This window comes from Archocentrus centrarchus, chromosome 22, assembly GCF_007364275.1.
Source record: "Archocentrus centrarchus isolate MPI-CPG fArcCen1 chromosome 22, fArcCen1, whole genome shotgun sequence".
Taxonomy (NCBI): domain Eukaryota; kingdom Metazoa; phylum Chordata; class Actinopteri; order Cichliformes; family Cichlidae; genus Archocentrus; species Archocentrus centrarchus.
This window is the reverse complement of record NC_044367.1, coordinates 20,260,367-20,287,069: the sequence shown is the minus strand read 5'-3', so window position 1 is coordinate 20,287,069 and position 26,703 is coordinate 20,260,367. Positions and strand designations below refer to the sequence as shown.

General features: G+C 40.0%; 1 protein-coding gene across 5 annotated transcripts; it reads right to left on the bottom strand.

Moving 5' to 3' along the window:
• Nucleotides 1-799: 799 nt before the first annotated feature.
• On the bottom strand, nucleotides 800-26,159 carry stxbp5b (syntaxin binding protein 5b (tomosyn)). 5 transcript variants are annotated; one of them, XM_030719276.1, is made up of 29 exons: nucleotides 25,683-26,159; nucleotides 24,229-24,326; nucleotides 19,915-19,996; nucleotides 19,438-19,538; nucleotides 18,260-18,394; nucleotides 14,982-15,045; nucleotides 14,315-14,398; nucleotides 13,769-13,892; nucleotides 13,407-13,485; nucleotides 12,686-12,840; nucleotides 12,521-12,593; nucleotides 12,033-12,180; nucleotides 11,851-11,918; nucleotides 11,578-11,618; nucleotides 10,080-10,300; nucleotides 9,767-9,951; nucleotides 9,389-9,514; nucleotides 8,991-9,139; nucleotides 7,698-7,760; nucleotides 7,547-7,603; nucleotides 7,408-7,455; nucleotides 5,193-5,243; nucleotides 4,833-4,961; nucleotides 3,794-4,033; nucleotides 3,052-3,409; nucleotides 2,730-2,895; nucleotides 1,926-2,037; nucleotides 1,327-1,547; nucleotides 800-1,233 (listed from the first exon to the last, which is right to left on the bottom strand). In XM_030719276.1, the coding sequence occupies exons 1-29, from the start codon at nucleotides 25,824-25,826 to the stop codon at nucleotides 1,192-1,194; spliced, it is 3,564 nt and encodes a 1,187-aa protein (XP_030575136.1). In that variant the 5' UTR covers nucleotides 25,827-26,159; the 3' UTR covers nucleotides 800-1,191. The 5 variants fall into 5 exon arrangements, with proteins under 5 accessions (XP_030575136.1, XP_030575137.1, XP_030575139.1 ...); XM_030719277.1 differs by lacking the exon at nucleotides 4,833-4,961 and having other exon boundaries at nucleotides 801-1,233; XM_030719279.1 differs by lacking the exons at nucleotides 4,833-4,961; nucleotides 5,193-5,243; nucleotides 7,408-7,455 and having other exon boundaries at nucleotides 801-1,233.
• Between the last annotated feature and the right edge of the window lie 544 nt (nucleotides 26,160-26,703).

The window sequence follows — 26,703 nt, the reverse complement described above, 5'->3', positions numbered from 1 at the left end:
AAAGCCAGACAAATATAAGCTTTTCGGGGATTTTCCAGTGTATCAACTCTTAATAATTTTTATGATTAATCAATGTAAACTCTTCTCATTGGGGGTAAACATTTTCCATTTTCAGCACTTTCTTTTTCGCATTTTGCCGACAGAAGAAAAAGTAAAATTTAATGCCCAACATATAAACTTCATTTACTTCCTAACTATTATTCTTTTACTATAAATAATTACATTTAAAAATAAGAGTGACTCCAAAAATACGCCATTCATCTTTCTCATCGAAAACCACTTGCTTGGTAAAAGCTGTAAAAAGGTATGGTCGGTGATGAACTAGTGTACTACCAGCCCTTATTTGATGAGAGGCAATAGATTCATAATCTCCCTGCCCATTTATTTACTCATCTAAGTACTTCAAAGGCCCTTTCTGGACAAAAAAAGAAAAAGATAAACCATAATTACAGAGACGTGAAGATAAACTCTAAAAATAATTTAGACAGAAAAACAGTCCTTCAATAATATAATCATTACTACAGAAACTTGCATGTTCATTGAGTTGATTAGATTCGAAGGACAAGGGGTCAGACTTTCCTCCTCGTTTAAGTCCACTGTGTTTGGCAGACACCATAAAGGGCAGAGAATGAACACATGTAGTCAGGCTGACAGAAGCACATTTTTTTGTTTTGCAGAATTGTCTTTCAGAACAAAACGTAAAGGGTGTGGTGTGATATATATATATATATATATATATATATATATATATATATATATATATATATATATATATATATATATATATATATATATATATATATATATATAAGAAAGACATACGAGTGCCTGATGAATATATGATAGGCCCCCCCCTCTCCTGCTCTGTGGACTGATGTTAATTGAACGTCATTGCTCTCAGGTGAAATGGAAAGACACTCCTAAAAGCTTCTCTTCTTTCATTTCTTTCCATTCTCATTGAATTGCACTGGACAGTGTCTGCTCTGCAGAGGTCCTCGGGTGACTGAGGTAATGCAGAGTGATGGTATTGTGCTGGGGGGGTGTGTGTGGGGGGGTGGTTCATGATTCTCTTGCGCAGAACTCCCTTGTGGAGAAAAATGGAGAAAAGAAGTAGAGGGACCTGCAGCTCCTCAGAGACACTGATGTTCGAAATTACAGAGTCCGATGCTCCATACTTTTCACACGCTGCCATCAGAGCTGGTACCACTTTTTATCTTTGTATTTCAACATCATCTGAGGGACGTAAAGGGGAAAAATGTGAGTCAGGATTAAAGTGATAACCTAAAAATAGTTATATAAGTGCTAAAACAGATGCCATGCACTTACATCATGTGCATGTTTGGAGAAGGACTCTGCACTGGCCATCATGGCTGCTGTTCTCTCCTCCAGCTCGCCCAGCTTCTGTCCTCTCTCATCCAGAGCTATTCTGGCACGGGCAAGCTCTCCCACAACTCCTGACGCTGCCCCCTTCATGCCTTCCATGCTGCCTGGCCCAGGGATGTGTTGCGCCAGGCTACGAGAGGCCTTACCTGCAGCTGTTTCGCCAACTAGCAGAAACGGAAATAGATATGCAGATGGTGTGTTGAAAAATCCTTTCAAGTAAAATCACAGGTACCTAACTGATTAAGAGAACTGTCCTTAAGTGAGAAGTCTCCCATCATTTTAAACAAGTAGAATAAAATCCCTAAAAAGATCAATAAAGTGTTCTAAACACAGTAGGATTATAGTGCAATAAAGTTTTAAAGGTGAAATACTTTCATATATTATTATTAATATAAATGTAACATTTAATTCAGAAGCCTGATGGCAAACTACAGATGTTCAAAACAGGAATATTTTAAGTATTCAAACAAAAGCATATATTTAATTCTACTCTAAGGTTGTAAGAAGACTTTATGCAATACTAGAACACATTCTGTACTCACAGAGGTCCTCTCTGTCCAGAGACTGAGCTCCTCCCCCAAAAAGGCCTTTGAAGAAACCTCTGTTTGGAGCCTCTGGTGTCTCCACTGGGGTAAATAACTCACTGAGCATCTCCTGTGAAACACAGAAACATCACCACATGTATTTCAATATATTGTCCCTGAAGACATACGGACTCAGCCAGACTTTTAAAATCAACCTGATTACAGCCTGTACCTCCCTGGTAGTAAAGAAAAAAGAGAGGAAAAAAAAAAAAAAAGCAGTTTCAATGTACTCGTGCCTTCTGTTAATCACATGAAGTTTTCTATAAGTAGACAAACACCCAACCTTTCTACTGATAATTGTTGGTCTATGAGGAATTATAACGATGTCTAATGTTCAAATGACAACAGTCTACAATGCAGATCTGGTTTAAATAGTAGGACAAAGTGAAAATGTGTGCTAACATCACATCACTTGTTTTTCCTGGTTTAGACTGAGCCTTTGCAGGGTGACCAAACATATTACTACAAGCAATACAAACGTAAAGTAAACACAGTAAGTCTGTGCTGCAATGTTTAACAGAAATCTCTAACTCCTTATTTCTGAAATTGTTACAAATAAGAAAGGTCTGCCATTTCTCAGTAAATTAAACTCCAGTTAAAAAAAAATAGCAGTTTCACTACTAGGGACTTGTCTTCGGCTCAAAGCATTTCTATCTGCAGGAAATCCATGCACACACAGAGAGCCAGGTTCTTTCTCTACAAAAATGCTAACACGAACATGGAAAGATTAAATCTGATAGTGATCTGATCATTTATCTGAACCTGCAGGTTGTCACAGGTCTCCTGGCTGTAGGTGATCCTCTGGATCTCAGTAGGGGAGATGAGGTACAGAGCCTGACCCAGGTTAGAGAAGCAGAATGTTCTTGCTATCCGCATGTCTGTCAGTGGCAGGTAGTTCACCTCCAGAAGCGGACGCAAACTAGGCAAACTGTAATCATACAAAAACAAAAACAAAAACAAAAAAAATGCATAGTATTAAGCCCAGCAAGTTACATACATCCATTTACTTTTTTCCACCACTTATCTTTGCTTGATCAGATATTTCAAAATTATAAATAACAGAAGACGCTAGTAATGATGATACCTCAGAGTCATTATATGCCCATTAGCACAGAAACAGGCGATGCAGTTAGCCCCAGCCATCTGCACAACATCAGCCCTCAGTACGAAGGAAGTCTCTGTGATGCTGTGTTTGTAGATGCGAGTTTGGGAGGGCAGGGCCACCACCTTGGCCTGTTTCTCTGAACACAGTATGGCAAACTGAGGCTCCTGGCCCTCTTGTGACGAGGCAGGAGAGGCTGGCCTGCGCTTCCGGCCCTTCTCTTTTTCTTCATCTGAGGCATTTGGGTCATACCACTGCTCAAAGGAAGGGGGCAGCAGAGTTCCAGTTGCATCCAGCAGGGCCATAGTCAAAATGCCTCCTTTGAGTCTGACCAAGGTACCTGAGAAATTTGCGATTTGATAATATTTTCAGCTGGATTAGAAACAGCTTTGTGAAACAGCTGCACAATAATTAATTTTTGTCAACCAAAACTAAGCCTAAAGCCAAAACTTTAAGATGAAAATACAGAGTCGGGTCTGTGCACCCTTTATCTCCAGTAAATAAACCACAAATACCACTTATGTGGACAGCATGTAACTATGTAGCACCAAATTATATCACACTGGGAATGATCTGTGGCGCTTTAATGCTGTATTCGTGCCTTGATCACCATTTGCTCTTTTTCAACTACAAAGGCTGCTTCGTCCTAATACTGTTTGAGATTCTACTGCTTGTCAACAAAGGTCACAATGTATCCTCATGCAGATCAAGTTGAGTTTCTCACCACAGGAGGCAATGCCAACTAGCTGCTGCAACCTCTGGTCCCCACCGGGTGGCAGGCTGAGGGCCACCATCATCACAGAGCCTTGGGTGGTCCCCACGAGCAGACAGGGGCTGACCAGACTGTCTGTCTTTCTCGGGAAACTCTCACAGAAGTAAAAGGAGGAGAGGGCCTCTCGAGATTCTCTGTCTATGCTGGTTACACTTGAACTACGTGAGCGGGTGAATGAATTATCCTTGGCATCTGGGCAGCAGGAGTGAGCACAAAAATGAGAGAATGAGAAAAACAATTTCTATAAAAGTGAAAGGGGTAAAGCAGTTTAGCAGTTTAGTGCTCCAAGAAACAGAAAACCCGGGTTAGATATATTCTGCTGTCAGAGGTTTAGCAGAGAATGCCTTACATCATATTTATGTAATTTATAGAAATGGAAATCCAGTGCAAAACAAAAAAAAACAAAAAAAAACACCCACAGTAACATAAAATAACCCAACAACCAGCATAGACCAAAAAGCTGTTGACATTGTGATGCTCCTAAAGTTTACATCCAAGGAAACAGATTATTTTCAATTTAGTTTGTTTTTTTAATTTACTTTTCTGGAATTAATTCTGATGTGAAAAAATTAATTAAAAAATGTATATACTACTACAGTAACTCCTACAGAAGAACTGGTATTTAACGAGTAAGAATTATTCATGCCTCACTGTTGTGCTGATGGCAGCTGAAGACCAAGCTTTTACCCTCTTTAAAAACCTAATGAAGGTTACCAACAAAAACACAAAAGGCCTTTTGACACAGGGGGGAAAGGCTTAACACGACGGCCATCACGTGCGTTCTTCATGAGGAAAAACTGTAAACAAGAAAAGCAAGATTTTCAACGCTGAGTGCAGCCATGCCAGTGGAACCTCCTCAAAAAGAAGGAAACACACATCGTGAGAGGATTAGTGTTATCGGCCAAATTATTGCAGAGTAAAAGCCACAGTAGTGGAGTTAGTATTAGTCGTCCGACTTCAGCCCAAGTCAGACCAAGGCTGGACCACTCACAGAAAATGGGGTCTGACTGGGTTCTAGAGAGGTCCTGCTTCAGGTTCATCCTGGCTGCTGGCACTCTTTTCACACAACACAATTGCTTCTTACATGTCAGAGGGCGCCATCGTTGGAACCCAGCCTTTCCTTTGAGTTCAAACAGAGACAGCGTTTGTCTCAACTTGTGGGAGAAAATCCTCAAGACATCGGGAACATCACATTCACGCCAACATGCTGCTTAGATAGTAAGCAATACTTTTGCAGACCTACTTAAAAGCTGTGAACCTAATAAAAAGCAGAAGATTCAAATGGCAAGATGAACACCTGTAAGAAAATGCAAAGGTTCTTAGAAAATGTAAGTCATTTGTTTTGGCTTACCCATATCAGTCTTTTGCTCACAAGACAAGCTAATTTTCCGTGACATCTTGGCTGTAACAGAAACAAATACCTCTATTTTATGAGGAAACAATAACGTCTAGAAAGATTTAAATTTCTGAACAACTTTTTACATTAACTGCAATAAATGATTCAGTAATTATGATTTCACTATTTTGTGGCATTGTTTTTAATGTGCAAATCAGTGTGCAATCACTGAAAATAGAACACAATTTTGAGTAAGATTTAAAGGTGGTGATACCAACTGCAAGACAACTGTTGAGGACACAGGACATAACACCAGTCAGGTACAACATTAAAGCCACTGGCAAATGAACTGAGTAACACTGATTATTTTGTTACAGTGGCACCTGTATAGCGGTGGGATTATTCAGTGTTAGGATCACATGAACAGTCTGTTAATGAAGCTGACGGGGTGGAATCAGAAAAAAAAAAAAAAAAAAGGGCAACGTAAGGATCTGGGTACCCTGACATAACGTGATGATGTTCCTGGTAGAGGCCCGAGGAAGGACAACTGGAGAACTGGGGACAGGCCAGGCTCATGGCTTCTCAAAGGTCACTACTATTGGTCCGTGTGATCCAGTTGCCATTTTCATAAAAAAAACAAAAAAAAAAACAAAAACAAACAAAAAACCAAACTAACGTAGTGCAAATTTCAGAAAACCTTATCGCTGTTTATGATAGAAATGTGTTAGAACACATTTGTGTGTTTCAGCACTGGGCAGCTACAATAACCTTTGGACCTATAACCCAGGACCCATGCTGACCCCTGTTAGTGCCAAAAAGCACCCACAGTGGGCAGATGTGCATCAAAACTTGGAACATGGAGCAGTGGAAAAAGATGTCTAAAGAATTGTGCATCTCTTTATATTATGTGGATGGATATCTATGTTGTTTATGTGTGTAAGAGATTACAGCAGAATCCATGATGGCAAGAAGGAAAGCCAGTGGAGGCAGAGTGACCGTCTGGTAACATTCTGCTATGAGGTTGATATGGTTACTCACACTCATGAAGATGTTACTCTGACACATAAGCAATCTAAGCACAGTTGCAGACCATATATAACCACTTCACTGCAACAGTAGCTTTTTAAGCAGGACAATGCCCTCTACCACACTGGGAAAAAAAAAAAAATGCAGGAACACGACAAGGTGTTGACTTTGCCTCCAAATTTCTCAGAGCTCAGATTGATTGAACATCTGTGGGAGGTGGTAGGAGTCAGATCTGTGTAGGCCCCATCAATGTAAAGCACTTAAAGGACCTGCTGCTAATGTTGTGCTGCCTGATACCACAGGACACCTCCAGAGGTCTTGTAGGGTCCATGTGTCAAAGAGTCAGACCATAAGGCAGACCTACACAATATTATGAAGGTGGATTTAATGTTGTGGCTCACTGGTGTATATCTTATAAAGACACAACTTGTAATAAGACACTGAACTGCTCTGAGTGTAACACTGTAAATACAAAAACACTGCAGTTGATTTTGGGTGCTAGTTTAAAGTATAAATCCCCAAAAGTTGCCTGTTGCTGTCTATAACCACCCAAAGAGAAACCGTGAGAATACAAATGAGGCAGAGAAGCATCACAGACAACCAAAAGAGCCTGTAATGTCAAACAAAGCAAGAGGCAGTTGAGAAATAAAGTAATTACAATTCAGTGAACATAGTTATGCAAAGAGAGTAGGTGGAGAGAGAGGAGAAGGAAGAAAAAAAAAAAAATTATATCAGTGGCTAGCCAAACAGTTAACACTGAACTGAAGCCCTGGAATCAAACACACACAGCAAGTGTTCACAATCCAAGAGAAATCATTTTGAAGTTAGTGCTGTAAAGATTGAGGCAGGAAGCAGATTTTCTATGTGTTGCAAACACATTAAGTACAATGTAAAATATTTTGCATACTATTCTCACAGTCACGTTACAACAGCCTACAATATTTTGGCCAAAGTCTGCATAGAAAATCTGCACCTGAAATTTAGGAAACATCCTGTCATGCATTTGATAAACAACCCTGATTCATTTTGTACAAAAACCCCAAACTGTGTGATTTAGAAATCCATTTTTATGAAACACAATTATTTTTTAATGGACATAATATGCACAGGCTTGCGTAGGATTAAGGCAGAGTGTGGTTAGAACGCCATCATTCAGAGAGAAAGCGTGAGTAATCACAAAGCATACATCTAAAAGATACAGTACCAAAGTCATTGGCAACCGTCTTGGAAAAGCGTCTGCTTTTGCATTTCACTGGAAATAAGGTTCAAAAATACAAGTCAGAGAACTTCACACATGATCTAAAAGCTAACTTTTAAGGTTCATACATTTGAAAATACGGTACCCTTCTCTATGAACTTCTGCTTTTTGTCATCATCAGAATTGCAGGGCGAGGGAGAGCCTACACGACAAATAGCAGCCGGTAAAAAAAAAAAGAAAAAAAAAAGCCGCATTTCAAAATAAAATGATTTACTTTGTAGTTCAAGCTGACTTACCTGAAGTAGGTGATCTGCAGCGGTCCTCTGAGGTGTTGGACCCATCGTTGGATTCACAAATCGCTGTAAGAGCCCCAGAAGTTGTAATTAAAAGTCAGACAGTCCTACTGAACATGTAGTAATAAGTAATAAACTCTCAAGTATTACAACAAAGGCAAGAATAGCTAATCATTCAATGTAGCAAGTAAGCTTACACATCTAGCACAAATAAGCTGACTAAATGCATCAGCATTGTTTGACAAATCATAACAAATCAGAGGTAAAAGACTTTAAAGATACTCTTTCTCAAGCCTGAAATTTTACTTCATCCTCACTGCCAATGTCAAAGAAAAAGTCAGTACTGAGCTTTGGAGATTTGGGGTGTTATAATAGAACCAGGGAATATATCTTTATCAGATAAAGGAAAGGCTTAGAGGAGAACAATGACACTGTGGGAAAGAGAGAAAAAAAATAATCTGACACAACAGCACTTACTGAAGTGAGATGAGCGTAGTTTTTTCATAGACTCAGAATACAAGATAGAAAGTCTGGACATGCAAGACGTCACAGTTGGAATGTCTTTACCAAATCACAGAGAGAGACCAACAGTAAAAACAGTGAGACAGAAAAATGCCTGGAAATATAAGTTCAAAACAGAAGAAAATGTGAAGTCTCAGCTGCTTGCTGCAGAATTTCTATGCAGAACAGTATATGCAGCCAATGGTCTTCTTGTAATTTGCTTAAATTAAAGACTGCTTTAAAGGCAGAAAATCAATATAAAAAGAGTCCTGCATCTAGCATCAGGCTACTGAGACTGAAAAGAATGAAGACAAACAGTGACTGACAGGATGATTAGGCAGAAAAAAAAAACACAATAGAAGACATGACAGAAACAGTGAGGCTGAAACAAGTAAACAAGGTTTATGTATTGTTTTGTCAGTAAACAGAATTAAAAGGCAGTGCTATTACAGCAGAGCAGCTCTGCTCAGCTACAGCATCCACTCTAACATGCCTGCTCCACTGTCTTTGCTCCATCCAACTGAACAGATGGAGAATCTGTCAGCGATGCCCCCTGTTGAGGGAGAGGAGCTACTGCAGGGGGCGGTGCTCACGGTGCGAAGTCAGGGCAGCTGCCAAGTGTCAGCTCTGCCTCCCTAACCCACCTCCAACGCCGCCAACAGTGTTGAGCAAAAATAAAGATATACAAGAACCGCAATAAATTATTCACTGTATTTCAGTGAGTTAAATGTTAGCCAGGGTTCAGCAGAACACAGAGAGAAACCAATAGTGTCTAATTGGTGGAGTGAAACTCACCTCCAGCAGGCTTTGCTTTACGTGGGGAGCGAGGCTGCCTCTGATAGGGGTCAGATGGGCTGTACAGCTCTGACGTGCCCATATTGAGAAGCAGAGTTTTCTGGAGGTAGTCCACCACAGCCAGACCATTACTGTTTCCAAACACCACACTGAAAGACAGGAAGGTCAAAGGATACAGAGGAACTCCAAATTATGATTTTGGCAGGCTTTATTTACTGTTCCACTTGGTTAGAGCCTTTTTTTCAGGACAGGATATAATTACAATTTCTTGATGCACACAAATTCAACACAAAAACAGATCCTGAGCAGGGATAAACACCACTATGAAGACTAGTGTGGGCCATATAGTGATGTGATCTCACATCAAAATATCAAGTGCACTGAATGTTGAGACTTACAGGCCATAGGAGGAATTGATTGCCAGGCTGGTGATCTGCTGAGGTGGCTCCCCACTCACCCACACCAGCTGGATCACCAGTTCCACCTGATACCCCGGAGACTGCTTCAGTGGGGAGCTCCGCACCCTGCATCAAACACACAGCAAGATAAGACAGCAGGCTGCACTTTACACTGGAATAAATTATCTTTGGGAAAGCTACACTCTGGATAATCATTTTTATTGCTATTATTCCCCCTTCCACCTTTTACTTTAAAAACATTTTCAAGATGTTTATTAAGAGGACTATTTTCTCCTTGTGTTTTTTTCATCTCTTCAACGACAGCCTGCTTTATAAAACCATAACCATGCTGAGGACAAATTAAAAGAAATTCCATACTGCAGGCATGGTATATTGTCTCGTGGGCCATCAGAGGAGTTGCTGCCTGTCAATGGCTGAGTGGGAGGCTCGCTCTCCTGAGGGCTGGAGGAAGCTCCCGAGGTTGGCAAAGTGGGGGTCTGGTCTCCTCCTGGGTCAGGGGAGTCCACGTCACTAAATTCACTCTGCATTCGCACCTCCAAGAGCTAAACATGAGAAATGAAAAGACACAAAACGACTTGAACTAGCACATTTTTATCCAATCTATATATCATGACCTCAGGAATGATTTACCCATTCACTCAGCTTGTTGATTATGCCCTAGGCAATTTACCTCAACAGCTTCAGTGGTGATTTCTTGTTTGCTGAATCTATAGACGATAACATGAGCAGATACTCCAGCCAGGCAAAGCATCCTGCTCTCAGGACACCATGACAAGGTCTGGATGGCAAACGGGTCTTCATCTACTATATCTGTGTTTGGCTTCTCCTCCTTTCCACGAGCCCTCTCAAACACCTTGGCAGTCTTCAGCTTGTACAGTGCTTGGAGCATTACTTTGGAAGAAAAATAAGGACATGATGATTCACTGCAATCAGTGTACTCGTGAAAGCACAGGTTAGAACAGGAAACGAGGCAGTGATTATTGTACTTTCAAGTAGCACAACGTTCAAAATCCATGTGCCACTAGGATTAGAGATGGGAATTAGGTTGTGCATAAAGAACCAGAACATTAGTGACGTAGTAGCTCATCCAGCTCACGATCCTTCAGAATTCACAGGTTACTGTAATGTGTGAAGTACAGAAAGAAAGTGATAAGTTTTCTTGTCATTGGTGTGCTATATTGCACAAACTAATAAGAATTAAAATCCTCTGAGAAGTCAAGAAGTCTTGCAAACAGTCATACACAGGACAAATGAATGTAGTTCACCATAAAATGACAGTGTTTGAGTTCAGTAGCACTATGACTACAGCATCAGTCGTAACCATGGCCATAAAAAGCATTATATGTGCGACACTTCAGCATGTAATAGCAGTGACCATGTAACTGATAGCATAATGGTGACATAGAGGCCCCAACCGCATCTTCCTAATGTGGGAATTAACCAGTAAGATCAACTGCTCCATGATTATGACCAACAAGATCATGATCACCACCATCCAATGGGATTCAAGTGGTTTGGAACATGTGTGGTAAAGCAAAACATCAAGCTATCACATTAGTTCTTTATTATTTCTGCAAATAAAACATTGAGAATCTTATGCAAGTAACTTTGCTAAACAGTCTGAAATAAGTCATGAACTAAGAATTTGGTGAAACGAAGTATACTGCTCAAAAAATTAAAGGAACACTTTGAATACACATCAGATCTCAATGGGAAAAAAAAATCATGCTGAATATCTATACTGATATAGACTGGGTAATGTAGTAGGAATGAAAGGATGTCACATCGTTTGATGGAAATGAAAATTATCAACCTACAGAGGGCTGAAAAGACACTCAAACTTGCATTCATGTTAAAAATGAGAAAATGATTAAATCTTTAGTAAATTAGAAATAAACTAAAATAGAAGTAAAATAAAATTTTGTACAATAGACACTTCAGCTGCTGACAGAATGTATCCCACTTAATTCACTGAATGAGCAAAGAAAACCAAAAGTTCAATAATCAAGTTTCTTTTTTACTGCATGTAACCTTAGAACAAACCAATATAGTAACTTTTGAGGTACCAGAAATGTAAATTAAAGCTAAAAAAATAACACGCAAGCATTGACTTTCTTGGTTAGTAATATACTGTTCCTGAAAATCCCCAAAATAAAATAAATACTTACATGCAGAAGCATCCCAAAACTTGATTGACCCATCAGCATGTCTATTTAAGGGGCAGAGAAAAAAATTACACCATGAAATACTGAATGTAAACTGTGCATTTTTTTAAAAAATATATATATATATATATATATATATATATATATATATATATATATATATATATATATATATATATATATATATATATATATATATATATATATATATATATATATAAAAAAATGTATAATGAATGACTCATAATATTATTACTTTATTCAATCAATACAGACCCTGTGATTATAATCTCTGGGTAACTCTGTGTGCCTTGGCCCCAGTTTCCACCACTAATGGGCCATTCCTGTTTAAAAAAAAAATAGAAAAAAATAAATATGCTTCTCTCTGGAGTGAACTGCAAAGGCAAGTGCTCGAATAAAAATTACTTAAATATATATAACACAACTGAGTCACTTACCTTCTTACTGTAACCTTGCCTCTTTTGCCGACAGCCGACAGAGTAAAGTGCAGGAATAAGTTCAGCAGGACAGTCGGCAAAATACTCACAGCAGGTCACCGGTGACTCATGGATAGCCAGAGGATATGGATTTTCAAATATGGGATATCTGTCATGACAATCAGTCATGTTTACAATGACTGTTATACAGCATTATGATACATGCTTTGAATTATCTGTTACAACTAGCTAGTCTGACTGGGTAACTAATGTAATTGCAACCAATGTGGTGTCTTCTATTAACATTTATTATTACAACTATATATTGTATATATTTATTTTGTATATTGTACTTACTACACTTTGAAATTTCAGTAGGGTCTTGTCCTCTATACATTAATAATAGCGTACTTGGGGTGGGGAATTTGGCCTTTTGGTGTAGAATGGAGATGCATTACCTAAATAATACTAATACTAATGAAGACATGGTTAGAAAGTTGAATATTTACCCAATCTGTCCGAGATCTATTACGACCAAATCTTTCTCAAGTAGGACTACCACAGCGTAAGGCTCCTGAAAGTCTAGCACACAAATCACCACAAAATTAACATGGAAAATGGCATCATTTCAGTTGGGAATTGCATATTCAGTTCAGATTGGTGTCGCTGCTAACCATTTGGATATGGAGTTTCACACAGTGTAAGGAAATCCACAATGGGGTAGTCCATCTCCAGAACAGCAGTGCTCTTTCCATGCATCACAGTCAGACAGGCTCTCCTCCCCACTGTATCATAAGACAGACCTCCAGACAGCACCATGAATGGGTCCCTGGGTTTAGCAAACACATACATTTTAATAGCTTGTTCAATAAAATTTAGTTTGTTGCAGCAGCTGAAAAATTACCAGGTCTCCTCAGTGGTAAATGGGCAAAGAGGGAGACAAAATTTTACTGTAGTGCTTTCTCTGGAGATTTTTTGGCCCGATTTTGAGAGTATCTGAGATGGGAGGGGCCTACTTTTTAATCATTATGAAAACTATATTAATCCCTGTCCTCAAAAACCTGAGAAAAAGAACTATTAGATCACTTTCAATGAAATGTTGTCCATGTACTTCATGACTGACATAATAGCATCTCTTCAGACAATGCCAGCTGTGTAAAAATTCATTATGTTTAACAAGTATTGTGAAACAACAAATCATTTTGCTGCCCTGTCTAATTACTTATTAGACAGGGCCTTCCCAGATTTTCATCAACATAAGGACACTGTCACAAAGACTGGCCTGTTCGACATATTTAGAACAACAGGAAAGGCCACTTTGAGTACAGGATATGGATTCAAACTACTGTCGGTTAAGACACAGGATGGGTGGGAACTTGCTACCATCACACTCACCCAGCCCTTGTTGTTTTGTACTCCACTTTCAGGATAGGCTTGCATGGTTCTGGCTTTTTTCCATCCTTAGGCTGCTTTCCTATTGGATTTTTAAGATGCCAAAAAAAACAAAAAACAAACATATTTTACACTGCAGGAAAACAGTACATATGGTGTACACGTATACATATGGTGTACACCATATGTATACGTGTACACCATACAGTACATATGGTGTACACGTATACATATGGACATGTCAGCATCCACCTGTTATACAAGTCGGGCCTCAAAGACTATGTTTAAAGACATATATACTTCTCCCATTAATTATGCCTCTGTGAATATAAACACCACAACTGTGTGTATACAACAGCTCCTACCGTGTGGTGTGATGATCTGTGCAGGCTTGGCCGGGGTTCGTACATTCCACGTGGTCAAAGTGCCATCGGAGTGGCTGCAAACAAACTGCTTGCCCTCATGGTGCCAGGCGACTGAGTGGATTGCCTGAGAGAGCAGCCGTTTAATAGTGTGAGATACATAATGCACATGAAACATATGTTTGATAGTTCTGGACAGCAAAGCAAGTTTACATAATGGAGGAATCACGATTTGTCTCAACAACTTGTTCACTGGTGGCTGGGCCTCTTCAAGGGATTTGAGTGTAATTAGCAAAATACAGACCCACCAGATTCAAATGACATTATTTTGAAGCTTTAAGAAAATGGTTTTCATTCTCTTGAAATGAAAGAAACCTAAGCAGCTATTTCAGGTTACATGACAAAGCTTTTGGGAGTTCCTTCACATGCGACTTAACTGTTTCTCCATGCAACCCAACAAGACCAAACATGTTTCTGAGACAACAGTGAGAAAACACCAGACAAACTAGATTCCTCACAAGAACAGAGGAAAGAAAAACCATGCCTCACCTCGTCATAATTGTAGCGGTAGTCAGCTTTTTTGGACTTCAAATCCCACAACACGACTACCCCAGTCTCAAATCCAATCAGAAGCTGTAATAAGAAGAGAAGCAAAGCAGGCATAGCTCAACAGACTGCTGTGAAAGCACATTCTGCACAAAATGGGGTTAATGTTAAGAGAATGAATCAACTTTTATTCTTTTTTTTTTTCAAACCCTAGTAGATATTTAACAGTTTCTTGGGTTGGCACAAGATGTAGAAAACATTCTCACATTTACACAATTTAGTTCACTGTACTCCAGTGATATTTATTAAAATCTAAGTGAATCAATTAATGGAAATGTAACTTTCATGGCCACATAGTCTCACGCTTTAAAAACAAAACAAAAAACTATCACTTCTCCTCCTCTGCAAATGATGTAGTGTAGGAATAAACCTTTTCTCTTCGACTCTGATGTCATCATCCAAAGTTACATTGACATTTCAATTGGCTAAAAATGCCGTGTCCTTATAGCTGCACAAACCATACCGGCATTGTGTTGTCTGTTCCAGTTCTCCACAGAGAAGAAGAAAAGCACACCACCAGATAGCAAATAAAATGGAACATTTGTTTTACGTCTTGGGGTACAATTGTGTATCTTTTGTACAGGAAATGTAGTGTTTAACTATCCGTTACCTTGCCCTCATCCATGGGGTTATCACTGATGTGCACAACAGGCCCTGGGTGTGTCTTGGTGGATCTGTCACAGAAGAGAAGGAAGAAAAGGAAGACAGTTCAAGTCAGTTTAAGTACATTTGTAGTTGATGTATAGCCGATGAGTAAAATGTATCTGATAAATGTAGTCATACTGCGTGGCTTTTAGAGGGCAGTAAGATAGAGAGGCAATTAGGAAAGGCATCCAAAATATAAGCCACAATCTTTTGGTCACGCACAAAGAAAAAGGACAAGATAATAAGATGAAAACGTGCATCAGTACACCAGAGGGGGAAAAAATAGGCATGACATATGAGAGAGCCAAACAGTGAGGGAGAGGGAGCGTAGGGTCACATGAGGGTCTATGAGAGATTATAGTGTTTCAAGACAGGATCACCGTGGCAACAGAGCAAGGGGCATGGAGGAAGTGTAGGTCTGGCCTAAAGAAAGTGTTGCTGCCTCTGAGTGTGGTCTGGCTCCAGTGGCTAATGATCTCATTGCTGCTGCTGATGAGTCGATAGAGTCAGTGATGTCGCAATGGAGAAAAAGGAAGGGATGGAGCAGAATATGAACTCCAGTCGGTAATCACCACATTGTGATAGACCATCAACACAAATAACGATTTTAATAACAAGTTATGATGTATGCAAACCAAATTTTATTGAAATAAAGATGATTTTCACATGGTTTTTAAAACTGACTGAAATGTAGTTAAACATTATTCACAAAAACAGTTAAAGCCGAGTTAAATGGGCTCCATTTCCACTGTGACACCAAATATGATCATTAGGACCATATGCAGCATTTCTATCCACTGTAGGAGAGTCCACGAGTTTCCAGAGGCAACAAGCTATGAAGCAGAGCACGGAAAAGACATTCCTATCAGAGATTCTACAAAGAAATAACTGAATATTATGCTTTAGCTTTCATACCATATCATTTCTTTTCATCTTCGCAATCAGACAAGCTAAATCATTTCCCATCTCCACTGCCTGTTTCTGAGAAATTTATCTAAGAGGATGGAATACTTTGCTCTGACACTTTCAACTCCAGGATCTAAAGGAGCAATTTATCCGATTTCACCTGCAGCCTCACACTCACTTATACACACACACACACACACACACACACACACACACACACACACACACACACACACACACACACACACACACACACACACACACACTTTTATGCTACCAATTTTAGCTGGCAGTCACTTTCTAAAATCATTTCTTTTAGCTCACTTGCGGGCACGAAGGATAAAATGGCTTGGAAAGAACATCTACTAAAGTTTTCATTTAGCAAAAAAGTAATCGCCCAGTTCCAGGGTTAATTTTGGCTCAGAATCGGCTACTTTTTGGAGTCTGTTGGGCAGTACACTATGCATGTAACCACAGTTGAGCCTGTTTCAGACATGCACTTCTGTTGATCTGAATGTGCTGGCTTCATCTATAAATGTGCACTCACTTTACAGTAAATCATGACAACAATCTTATGAGATCGGACCTAATAACATTTTTGTATCACTTTTAAAACCACCAAAGTCTGAATACATTTAGTCACATTAACAGAGGCATGCACAAGAGTACAACTCTTTGGAGAATGTCACAAACAGCATTATCATGTAGAAAATTTTTTTTTCTGACACCTGCATTTAGTCTCACAGCCTCAAAGCCACTTCACTATTTTTCTGCACTCAAAACAGGTTTATGACACTCACTAATAATAAGCTTTTGCAGCAATAATGTCATCATTTACTTTTAATGAATTATCCCCAATATGGACACAGACTCATATCAGGTGCTAACAGCAGATGAAACTTCGTGCTTCACTTCAGGAAGTGAGCTGTTACACAGTCACAGTTTATAAACTACAGCTTAATAAACTTTACTGAAGTGTGCTTGGATGACTTTCCCTGGAATTATCAAAGTACCTATCAGATCTACAATATATAGACAAAAGTATTGGGCCACGCCTCTTAATCTTTGAATTTGAGTGGGTTTTTTTCAGACGTGTTGCCACAGGTGTATAAAATCAAGCACCCATTCATACAGTCTGCCTTTACAAACATTTGTAAAAGAAAGAGCTCACTGAATTCAAGCGTGGTGCTGTAATAGGATGCCACTGTTGCAACAAAGTCAGTTTGTGAAATTTTCTCCCCTCCTAGATTCACGATCAACTGTAAGTGGTATTGCAAATTGGAAGCATTTTGGAACCACATCAAACTCAGCCATGAAGTGGCAGGCACACCATGTAAAGTTACAAATTGGGGCTGTCAAGTCTTGAGGCGCAAAAGTCTCAAACACTGAGCTGACTCAGTAACTGCAGAGTTCCAAACCTCCTCTAGCATTACCATCAGTACAAAAACTAAAACAAAAACTGGGAGCTTCATGGCAGAGCAGCAGCTGGAAGTTCAACGTGTAGGTGGCCTGGCATGGTAAGACTCTGACTTAATGTCTCTTAATATACTGTCAGATGTTGCATGAGTATTGTGGCTTAGTTTATACCTATGGGAATGCTGGACGGGTGACCCATGTCTGAATGACAGAATTCCCGAACTTTACCAGATAAATGAAGCCAACAATGGTAGCTATTCCAAGTGTGAAGAAAATTCTGGTCTGCCAATAAAGGCATTTTTTTTTTTTAATCATTTGTTGAATTATTTATTGAGAATCAATTATTTAGCCAAACTGTTTATAATTATAATTTTTGTAATAAATTCATAATTGCAAAATTTTGTGTGCTGGGAAAACCCTGTATTCACAGCACGAATATTCAGGCACTACAACGCTATAATACCCAGAAAAGGTACTAATGGTGTTTTTATCCAGCAAGATCATACCACCTGCACGTGACATTAAATGGGAACCCTGCAGTAGATGCAGGATGTGATGTAAAATTCCTCACAAACTTTACAGTGGGTGTTTACATGAGGGAGTGGGTGACACAGGATGGGTCACTGAGGTTATGAAGTGGGCACTTCCTATCAGAGATGTTCTGTTAAATCTGGCAGCAAACACCTCCAGAAGTCTCAACTGCAAGTCCTGGCATGGCACAATCACCACCTCCATACCGCCCTCATACTGATCAGAGCTACAGTATTCTCAGTATACAGGACTAACTGTATCTGCAAACACATTCCTTTGCAATTTTGAGTTTCCTGGTTGAGTCTCAACTGCACAAAGACATGCAAGATATGCAAATAGCGAGTGTGTGTGTGTGTGTGTGTGTGTGGTAGTTGTGAAATACAGACTCACAGTTCGATGGCTTTGTTCCACATAATAACGTAGCCTGAGAGAGTGAAGGACTCCACGTTGACAATGTGGATGTTTCCTCTTTCTGTGCCGATGTACAGCCATTTGCTCTGGAAGGGCAGGTGGCAGTATGTGATTCTGGAAGAGATCAGGATTCATCACAACCAGGCTTTTTATTATATCATGACTCAGTTGGCATTAAAGGGTAACCCTTGTTCCTAATCATGGTGGTCCAACTGGAAGGAGTAGTGAGTGAGTAAGATTTAATTACAAAGGCCTTGCACTGTGTCACGCTAATGAAGCCAGACTATATATAGATCAGTGGGGGGGGCAGCAGAAGAGATACTGCTGCCTTTTCTCAACTGGGTGAAAAAAAAAAAACATTCAGTCACACAACACATTTACTATATGAAATAGACTGAGTCTGTGGTAACTGTTTTATTGAGTTTGGCCATTTGTCTGTCCACACATCATTTTTCTGACTTTTCAGGGAAAATCTGGTGCAATTTTTGAATGAACTTGAAAATCACTGACTTAACAACACCTACTGTTACTTTTAACAGACCTGATTGTTTAGACAACCAAAGATGCTGCAAAATATCTGCAGCAAATTGTTGTTAACTTGAAGTAGGAAAAGTAGCACACAGGAAAAATATACTGCTATTTTAAACATTCTTTATTATATTTTGTTAGTTAGTTACTGCTCATTTTTGTCTTGCTATTTGAGTTAAAATCTGAACACAAATATTATTTTTACTGGATTATATTTGCTGCGTTACATAAATAAGCAGTAGTGTAATGTCCTTTTTGCCGATATCAAATTTCTGTTACATTTGAAAGAGGGTCTGAACAGAAAAAATAAATAAATAAATAATCTGCAGGCCAAAAATCCAAATAATGGGCTGAGAGAAATTGCAAAGCTGGGTGATAAAAATCTGTGGGCGCCACATTCCTCCTGAAAAGTAGTAAAACACTGAATATAGGATGAAAAACTGCTCTAGCACTGATCCATTTTTCACAAATTTTCCTTACTGACTAAATGAAATTTAAGAAGAATCTGGTGCCGCCCCACAGCACGTGCCCAGCTGTGAAAGCTCTTTGCAAATTTTGTTCACACATCACAGAGAAACAGATGCAGTGTTGCTGCAAACGCAGAAACACAAAAGAACAGATTACTGTACCTCTCCCTGTTAAACTTGAGCGAATGCAGGATAGCCGGGATTTTTTGCCTCAGGTTCCACAGGTGGATGCTGTCATCAGCTAAGGCACTCACCAGCGCCCCCTGTGGCGATGGTAATAAAGAGAGGGGTTATTAGCACAGAGAAAACATGTGGCTTGGTAACTGCTGTCTTATATGGCTTTACCAGAAGCATGTGATATAAGCTTGTAGTCATTACAATATAAAGTGTGCTGAAATGAATGCTGCCAGTTGGAGCTTCTTTTTTTAAGTAAACTCAACTGAAATGAAGTGAACTGACTGTGAGTCACACCACTAGCATTACTTTTACTCAATGTATAAAAGCACAGTTAATTTATGGCAGTAGATTTATGGCAGTGTGAGGAGAGAAGTGGACAGACTGCGGGCGAAAAGGTGGTGGTGGAGGAGGAGGAGTGAGAAAACCAAACAAAGACACAAGGAACAGGTAATGACAACAAACCTCGTTGATCAGGAATTGGAGCTGGATGACAGCGGCACCGCTCTCGTGCTGACAGTAACACTCCACGCCTGCACGGCCAAAGCTAAAAGTTGACTCAGTCAAAGAAAACTGGATAGGTGCCAGTGAGGTTCATGCAGAAATCAAGAAAAAAAATTAAATATGCTGCAGGTTATCTGATATAGTTTAATGCAAAAAAAATTGAAATTGGCAATTGGCATTTCCAGCCTTCTGTAGGTGTTGCAATATTAAAAAAAAAAAAAAAAAAAAAAAAAAAAGGTTCCCAAGTTCTTTGCTTTTTTTTTTTCTACTAAACTAAATGTAAGTTGACATTTTCCACTTGCAAACCAAACTGGTGAGTTATAAATAAAATCAGTGGGCCCTGTCTGCCTCATTTATTCACATGCGTCAGCCAGTGTGACGGCAGCATGATTAACTTCACTCTCACTTCTCTCTGTTGGGCTGTTAAGTTTTAACTTTGAGGATCTCTGCCTGCTTAATTTGTCCATTCAGAAGCAATCAGGCCACCCATTCCGCTAACATGGGGCTTCGAAAATTACACAGTGCAAAAGACTGTGGCCACAGAGAAGCATTGCCACATAGGCATCAGGGCTGCAATGCATCAAAAAAACCCCATCTTCAAATACTTTCACAAGCAGCAGTGAAATGACAAAAATCAAGGGGGAAAACTTTCAACTAGCCTCTAATCACCATCACAGGGATCGTATGTGCACTGAGTCATGCATACAAACACAAGAAGAGGAGGAAGCAGCAAGAGATCTAATCATACAGAGAATCCACAAACAGACAGAATGACCACAAAGAAAAAAATAGGTGCAGAGTTTCTCATACTCTTTGTTATCATGCCAAAGAAAAGCTCCAAAGATGGGCAGCTATACTGACTAAGTCCATTTTAAGGCTCCAACAGTATAATGATTCTGTACAGGATTAACCAAGCGAGCAGTGATCAAACAATCCCTCAGTTCCTTACACAAACTAAGGAGGGGTTGCAGGATACCGTTTCAGGACAGGCTCAACAGTGGACATCAGGTTGGCAAAAGGACAGTGGCAAACTTTTAGACTGACTTTTTTTTTTTTCCTTTTTTTTTTTAGCTGGCGCCAGTCTAAGGCTGCTGGCCACTGAACTCACATTCACCCACGACCTTTGTCTAGTTTTGCCTCCTGGCATTGCAAGTTCTGTACAACATTTTTCAGAATTATTAATGGATATCATGTTTCCACAGGTCCACAATGGAGGACAAGAGTCATTAAGTCCGTTGCATACCCTCTGGACGTGCATAAATAAGAGCAGAGAGGTAGTCGAAAGAGCAAGAATGGTAATATGCAACAGTGTATTAATATTTCTGTAATGCTGTGGGATCACTTCAACAGCCTGGCAGCCTGTGTGTTATTTTTCAGTGGTTACGAACTCTTCATTCTAAGTATTGTACAAGTAGAGCCTTAACTGATTCAGCTGCAATGTAGGTTAATGGTGCTGCTGAGCAGAGCTACTTTCTAGGCTAGCAGGAAATTACTAACACAAACCTCAAAACAAGATTTTGTCACTGAGGCAAGCGAGTGCATTCTTTTCTAACTTCCTTCCACACTACATGATCAAAAGCTTAAAGGCCACAGGTACAAACTACATAGCATAAAATGATTTAGAGTACAATACACATTTCCCTTCATGCCTTTAATTTAATTGGCAGTGTGAGCATAGGAAGAAGGGTCACACTGCAAAACAAAAAATGTCAAAAATGCTAGTTCTTCTCACCCTCTGTTGGTCATATGATTAGATTCACATGATGTGCTTTATTTTGAAATTAGTTCATTCCTTTAGTTGAGTAATCAACTAAAGCTGCAGGTCTCCTGCTTTTGAGATGTGAAGAGTTTCTGCTTTTTATCCTGAATTAATTAAAGTTTTGGACTGTAAGAGAACACAAGCTGCATTATAATGATGAACTGATTTCAGCTCCATCTCAGTAAATATAATGCTTTATCCATTGTTACATATTGTTATATTTTATAATAAAGATTTCTGTTTCCCTGGCATGGGGGGGGGTAAATAATACCAAAAAATTATAAATGAATTGAAAACATTAGAACTCACTATTCGTGCATCCTACTCAATACATCACCTTTCTGGGAAACTGTATTGGCCTGCACCTGACAATTTCAAATATCCTATCGAATCAAATACATTATCTGATAATCAATCATGAAATCATTAGCAGCCCCGCGAGCACAGCATAGTCTAAGCCAGGCGTGGGCGATTAATTTTCCCAAGGGGCCACAAGAGAAACTGAAACTGTTGTGAAGAGCCACACCAATGAGCTGAACTCACTTCTGTTCAATATTAATTTGCCCACCCGTGGCCTAAGTTGACCCCTCACTGGGACTAAAGACCAGAGATTTTTTTTTTTGATATGCATAAGCTACACCCATTAAGACAGCTAATGTGTCTTTTCAGAATTTAGCTGTTCTTAGCTGTTTTAAAAACAGGAAAAACACCCTGCAGATGTAATTTTTATTACCCATGTGTATTTTAAGAACCCTAATGTCATAAAGTTTGACTCCATATCAGAGTACATGCCAAATATTTTGCTCTCTTAACCTTCACAAGGATTTCCCCTTTGCTCTTGTGAGACTAACACATCACACACACTACAGTCATGCCCCTTGAACATCAACACTTCCCCGTTCGGTAAACCACAGCGGTTCACCGCAGCATTTCAACATCAGCAGGTTTTCTCACAAAATCAACAGATGAGCCTCATGACAGGAAGTTATCTTTATCATGCAATTCTACCAATAAGCGTGTCTTTCAACAACCAGCCTATAACTTATAAAATAATGATGTTGTACAAAGCAGGACTTTGAATTAAAATGAATACATTTATATTAGGTCTACTAACTTAAGTACTCAGAGAGATTAAAGATCTCATTTAAGCTTTTATTTGGGGCAAAGAAACAAGAGGAATGACACAAATGAAATGACCCAGCCAGCTGAGGATCAAACCAAGGGTTCACCGCTCATGGCATCTGCAACCATACAATATGCACCCTACACACTCAGCAAGTGGGTCAGTGAGGTCTAATTTCTAAAAAGTAAAAAATTTGAACAGTCACCAGACACCAAATTATTTGCATTTGCCTAAACGTAAGGTAAGAGGGTTTTATAATAGCCAAGTAGAGCACTGGAAGGAGCAGGGATATGTCTAGAGTTACACACTGATTAAAACACTGTAGTAGAGACAGATCTTGTAAAAGCAGACATTTATTGCTTGTAGACACATCATTGAGTTTATGTCTACTGAGCTGTGGCAGCAGTTCCAAACTTCAGGGGCACTGAGGTGGATCAATACAGCCCGTCTTTTGATAAATGAGCCAATTGCCCGAATGACAGTAATCCCATCAGCTCCACCTTGCACATTAGGACAACATGGAAGCAGTATATGTTCTCTGGGAGTTGCCCTATGAAAAAAACACAATGCCCTCTTAACCTGGAGAGTGGATAAAGAGGAGGATAGAGCCACTTAAAGAAAATGTAAACAAAGCAGGTGGGCTTCTTAAGCAGAATATCAGCATGCACAAAGGGAAACCCTCAGCTGATACACTAATAGGTCAACCCTGAAGGCATAACCTGGAAATGAGTAGACCGTCACATGCAGTGCTTAACAGACTGGAATCCAGGGGCAGTTTTGCTGCTGTGACTCATGGATGTTAGCTGTAAAAACAAATTTTTATCCTTGAACACAAACAAATACGAAACTGACTTCCAACTGCCTGAGGGGCCACATAGCACTGTGGCAGCTTGATTGTGTGTGGATGTCGTGCAAGTCCAGTTATGTTTACAGCACATATGAAGTGGCATCCTGGCACTGACTGGGCAGCACAGTTGATGAGGTTGGCTCCTCGGCATATGGCAGAGGAGCTGTTCACGCTACTGCAGAGATACCACTAATGAGCCTGGGTGCTTCAGGAGAAGGAGGCTGCTGGTTGCACAGAAAAACATCCTAAGCAAGTGTCGAGCCTAAGAACAACACTTCCTTCAGTTGGTTTTATTCTTTTTGTAAGGTTGGATGACAAGAAGCAGAAAGGATAATTTAGTCTGTGAACTCTCCTGCCTCTGTGGAATCCTGAACTGCAACCTTTCCAGGAAAAGGTTCCTGGAAACGATTCCAGGAACTTAGACATGGATTTGCTTTCCTTACATGTGTGCACAAAGAGGGTGAGGATGTAAAAAATGTAAACCTTGAATCCTCCAACCTTAACTTTCCTTGCCTGACTTTCTTCATGTTGGAAAAAAAAGGATACAGCCTCAAAGCTCCAGTCTGAGTCCCAATGGCCAAGATTTTCTGTACGGGGTCAAAAGCCATTGAGGATGGTTGATATGGGAAGCCATGACGCACAGTCTGCAGGAAAAAAAAAATAGAAAATGCATAATTTACATCAGACATTCACCCAGCTATTCAATCATCTCCTACACAGTCAAGCTGGCATTAGTAGAGGAAAAAAACATTATCATAATCTCCAAGAAATGCAGTCCATCAATGTGGAAAATCTGCTCTATTATGATAAGAAATTAGATAAGGAATAAACATTACTGAAAATGAGGACTGGAATATCTTTCTTACGGCTGCTTGATATCAGTGCATGATCAATCCCGTAAACCAACAATAATACAATAACTTTTAGCCAGTCTAAGGCTCACATTGATAAACTTGGTCTAGATTTGATTGCCAGCATCTTGAAGTAGTTGTGCCACCAAAATATTATCATCATCAGGCATCTATAACCCAATTGTTTCAGGTTGGAAACGTTGCTCAGTCATCCATGGGCTCTCTGTAGCTTGCAGCAGGATTATATAATAGGTAATGCCATGGCCCTGTAACCTGGGGACCTGACCTGTTCTGCTCCCAGCTGGAGCCGAAGCTGGTGGGCAAAAACCTTTCCAGGCAGCCCTAACAGTTTGCATTACTAAACCATGCATGATTAAAAATGAGATTGGGGAGCTCTTGCGTGGTGACCTGTGAGGCTGGGATTTAAAGGATTGGTTTTTATTTATTTTTTGCCAAAGCTGTTCACTCACATGCTCTTATGCACTGTACCCACAAAGATTAGGCTCTGAAGCGATTGCTGCGCTCGTGGATGGTGGTGGCTTAGTTTAAAAAACCAAGCAGAAATTTAGCTGAAGGTATGGGAGGGAGGCAAAGGAGGTGGATATTTACTACATTTAAAGTTTTCATTATGAAAAGTGCTCTTCTTTCCACCCCTTGAAACACAACATGGGACATCTGCAATAAATCCTCTATCACTGTAATAAATGAAATAAATGTACCACAAAACATGCCTCAGATTTCGCCCTCAATCTCTCACATTAAAACTCACGTTAGACCTGCATCTCCAGCATGAACAGGAGTTATCAGAGCACCATCTAAATGGGGTGGGTGCGTGTTGTATTGTAATTTTATGAGCTATTACAGTGACGAATATACTGTACAGTTACCTGAGGCAAAGATTCTGAGCATTGCAAACAGCCAACCACGGGGCACAGTGAGGCAAGGCTGCATCACATTGCAGCATAACTAGTGCTCAAATATGTGACTTTAAATCTGGTGTGTGTGCACTCAAGTGGTTTCGATCCAAATCATGAGCAGGGCTGACAGATGAAAACAGGCAGTGCGTTTTCTTTTTTTTTTTTTCTTTGTCACGCCGCTGTCATCTGACTGTCAGTGCGTTAATGTTACCTTTTATTAACGGAAACCCACCTTGCAAAGCTGGAAATGTTCCGACTGTAAAGTCTCCTGGACAACATCATTTTCCCTGGGAGTACCCGGCTGAGCAGTTGCGGAGGAGGAGGAAGAAGCCGCTGTCAAGCCGTCCAGCACCTTCCGAATATTAAACTTCTTCATTTTCCTCCGGTACACAAGCGACGTTTGAAAAAACAGATCAAGCGAGCTACCATAAATTGGATAGAGAGGGGGGTAGCTGCTAGCTAGTTAGCCGAAATAACGCACAGTTAATACCTTTCTGTACACATCTCACATGTTACGGAGGGTGTTGCCCGCGCATTCTCCAAAAGCGCCCGCGTCACGAACATTGGTTTAAAGAGTCCCTTTCGATATCAGCCCTAATGCGCCATTTATGTTGCCAGCTTTGGCGTTTAGTCGACCGGGATCAATCGTTTCCGCCAGCTCCTTCCCCAACCAGGGCTCAGCGGGTAGCAAAGTGGCTACGGAAACGCAGTGAACTGCAGCGGGGATTGAGTCTGCGCTCTGCCGTCACCCGGATGCAGGGTCGGCGTTACGGTGTATTCCATGACCCGTCAGATTAGGTGACCTCGATCGGAATGTTTTAAAACTCATTGTGTTGTGACACCTGCTGAGACAAAAAGAACAGACTTAATAGGCCACATACTTTAGTAGCTATGGTCGCAAATAGAGCCAATTCAAAATACATCACCATACTTAAAATAGAAGGACTGTCTTTATTTCTGAACACCTTGTTATGGTCATTTTCTGTAGTTTAAAATTAGAATTGCAATTAAAAACACTCAAAAACAAAATCTAAATCCTTAATTTTGTCACAATCTTAACATTAGTTCTAGCTGTGAGCACTGAAAACCATTTTTAGGGTTAAAAAAAGAAATTAACATAGGAACGCAAAGAGTTCATACAGCCCTGTGGCCCCCTGCTGGATAAAGGGGACGCCTCATTGCCCGAGGGCTGGGATGGAATGAAAACCCTGGTGACACCTGTCAGAGATGTGAAGTGTGGTGTCACAAGTACC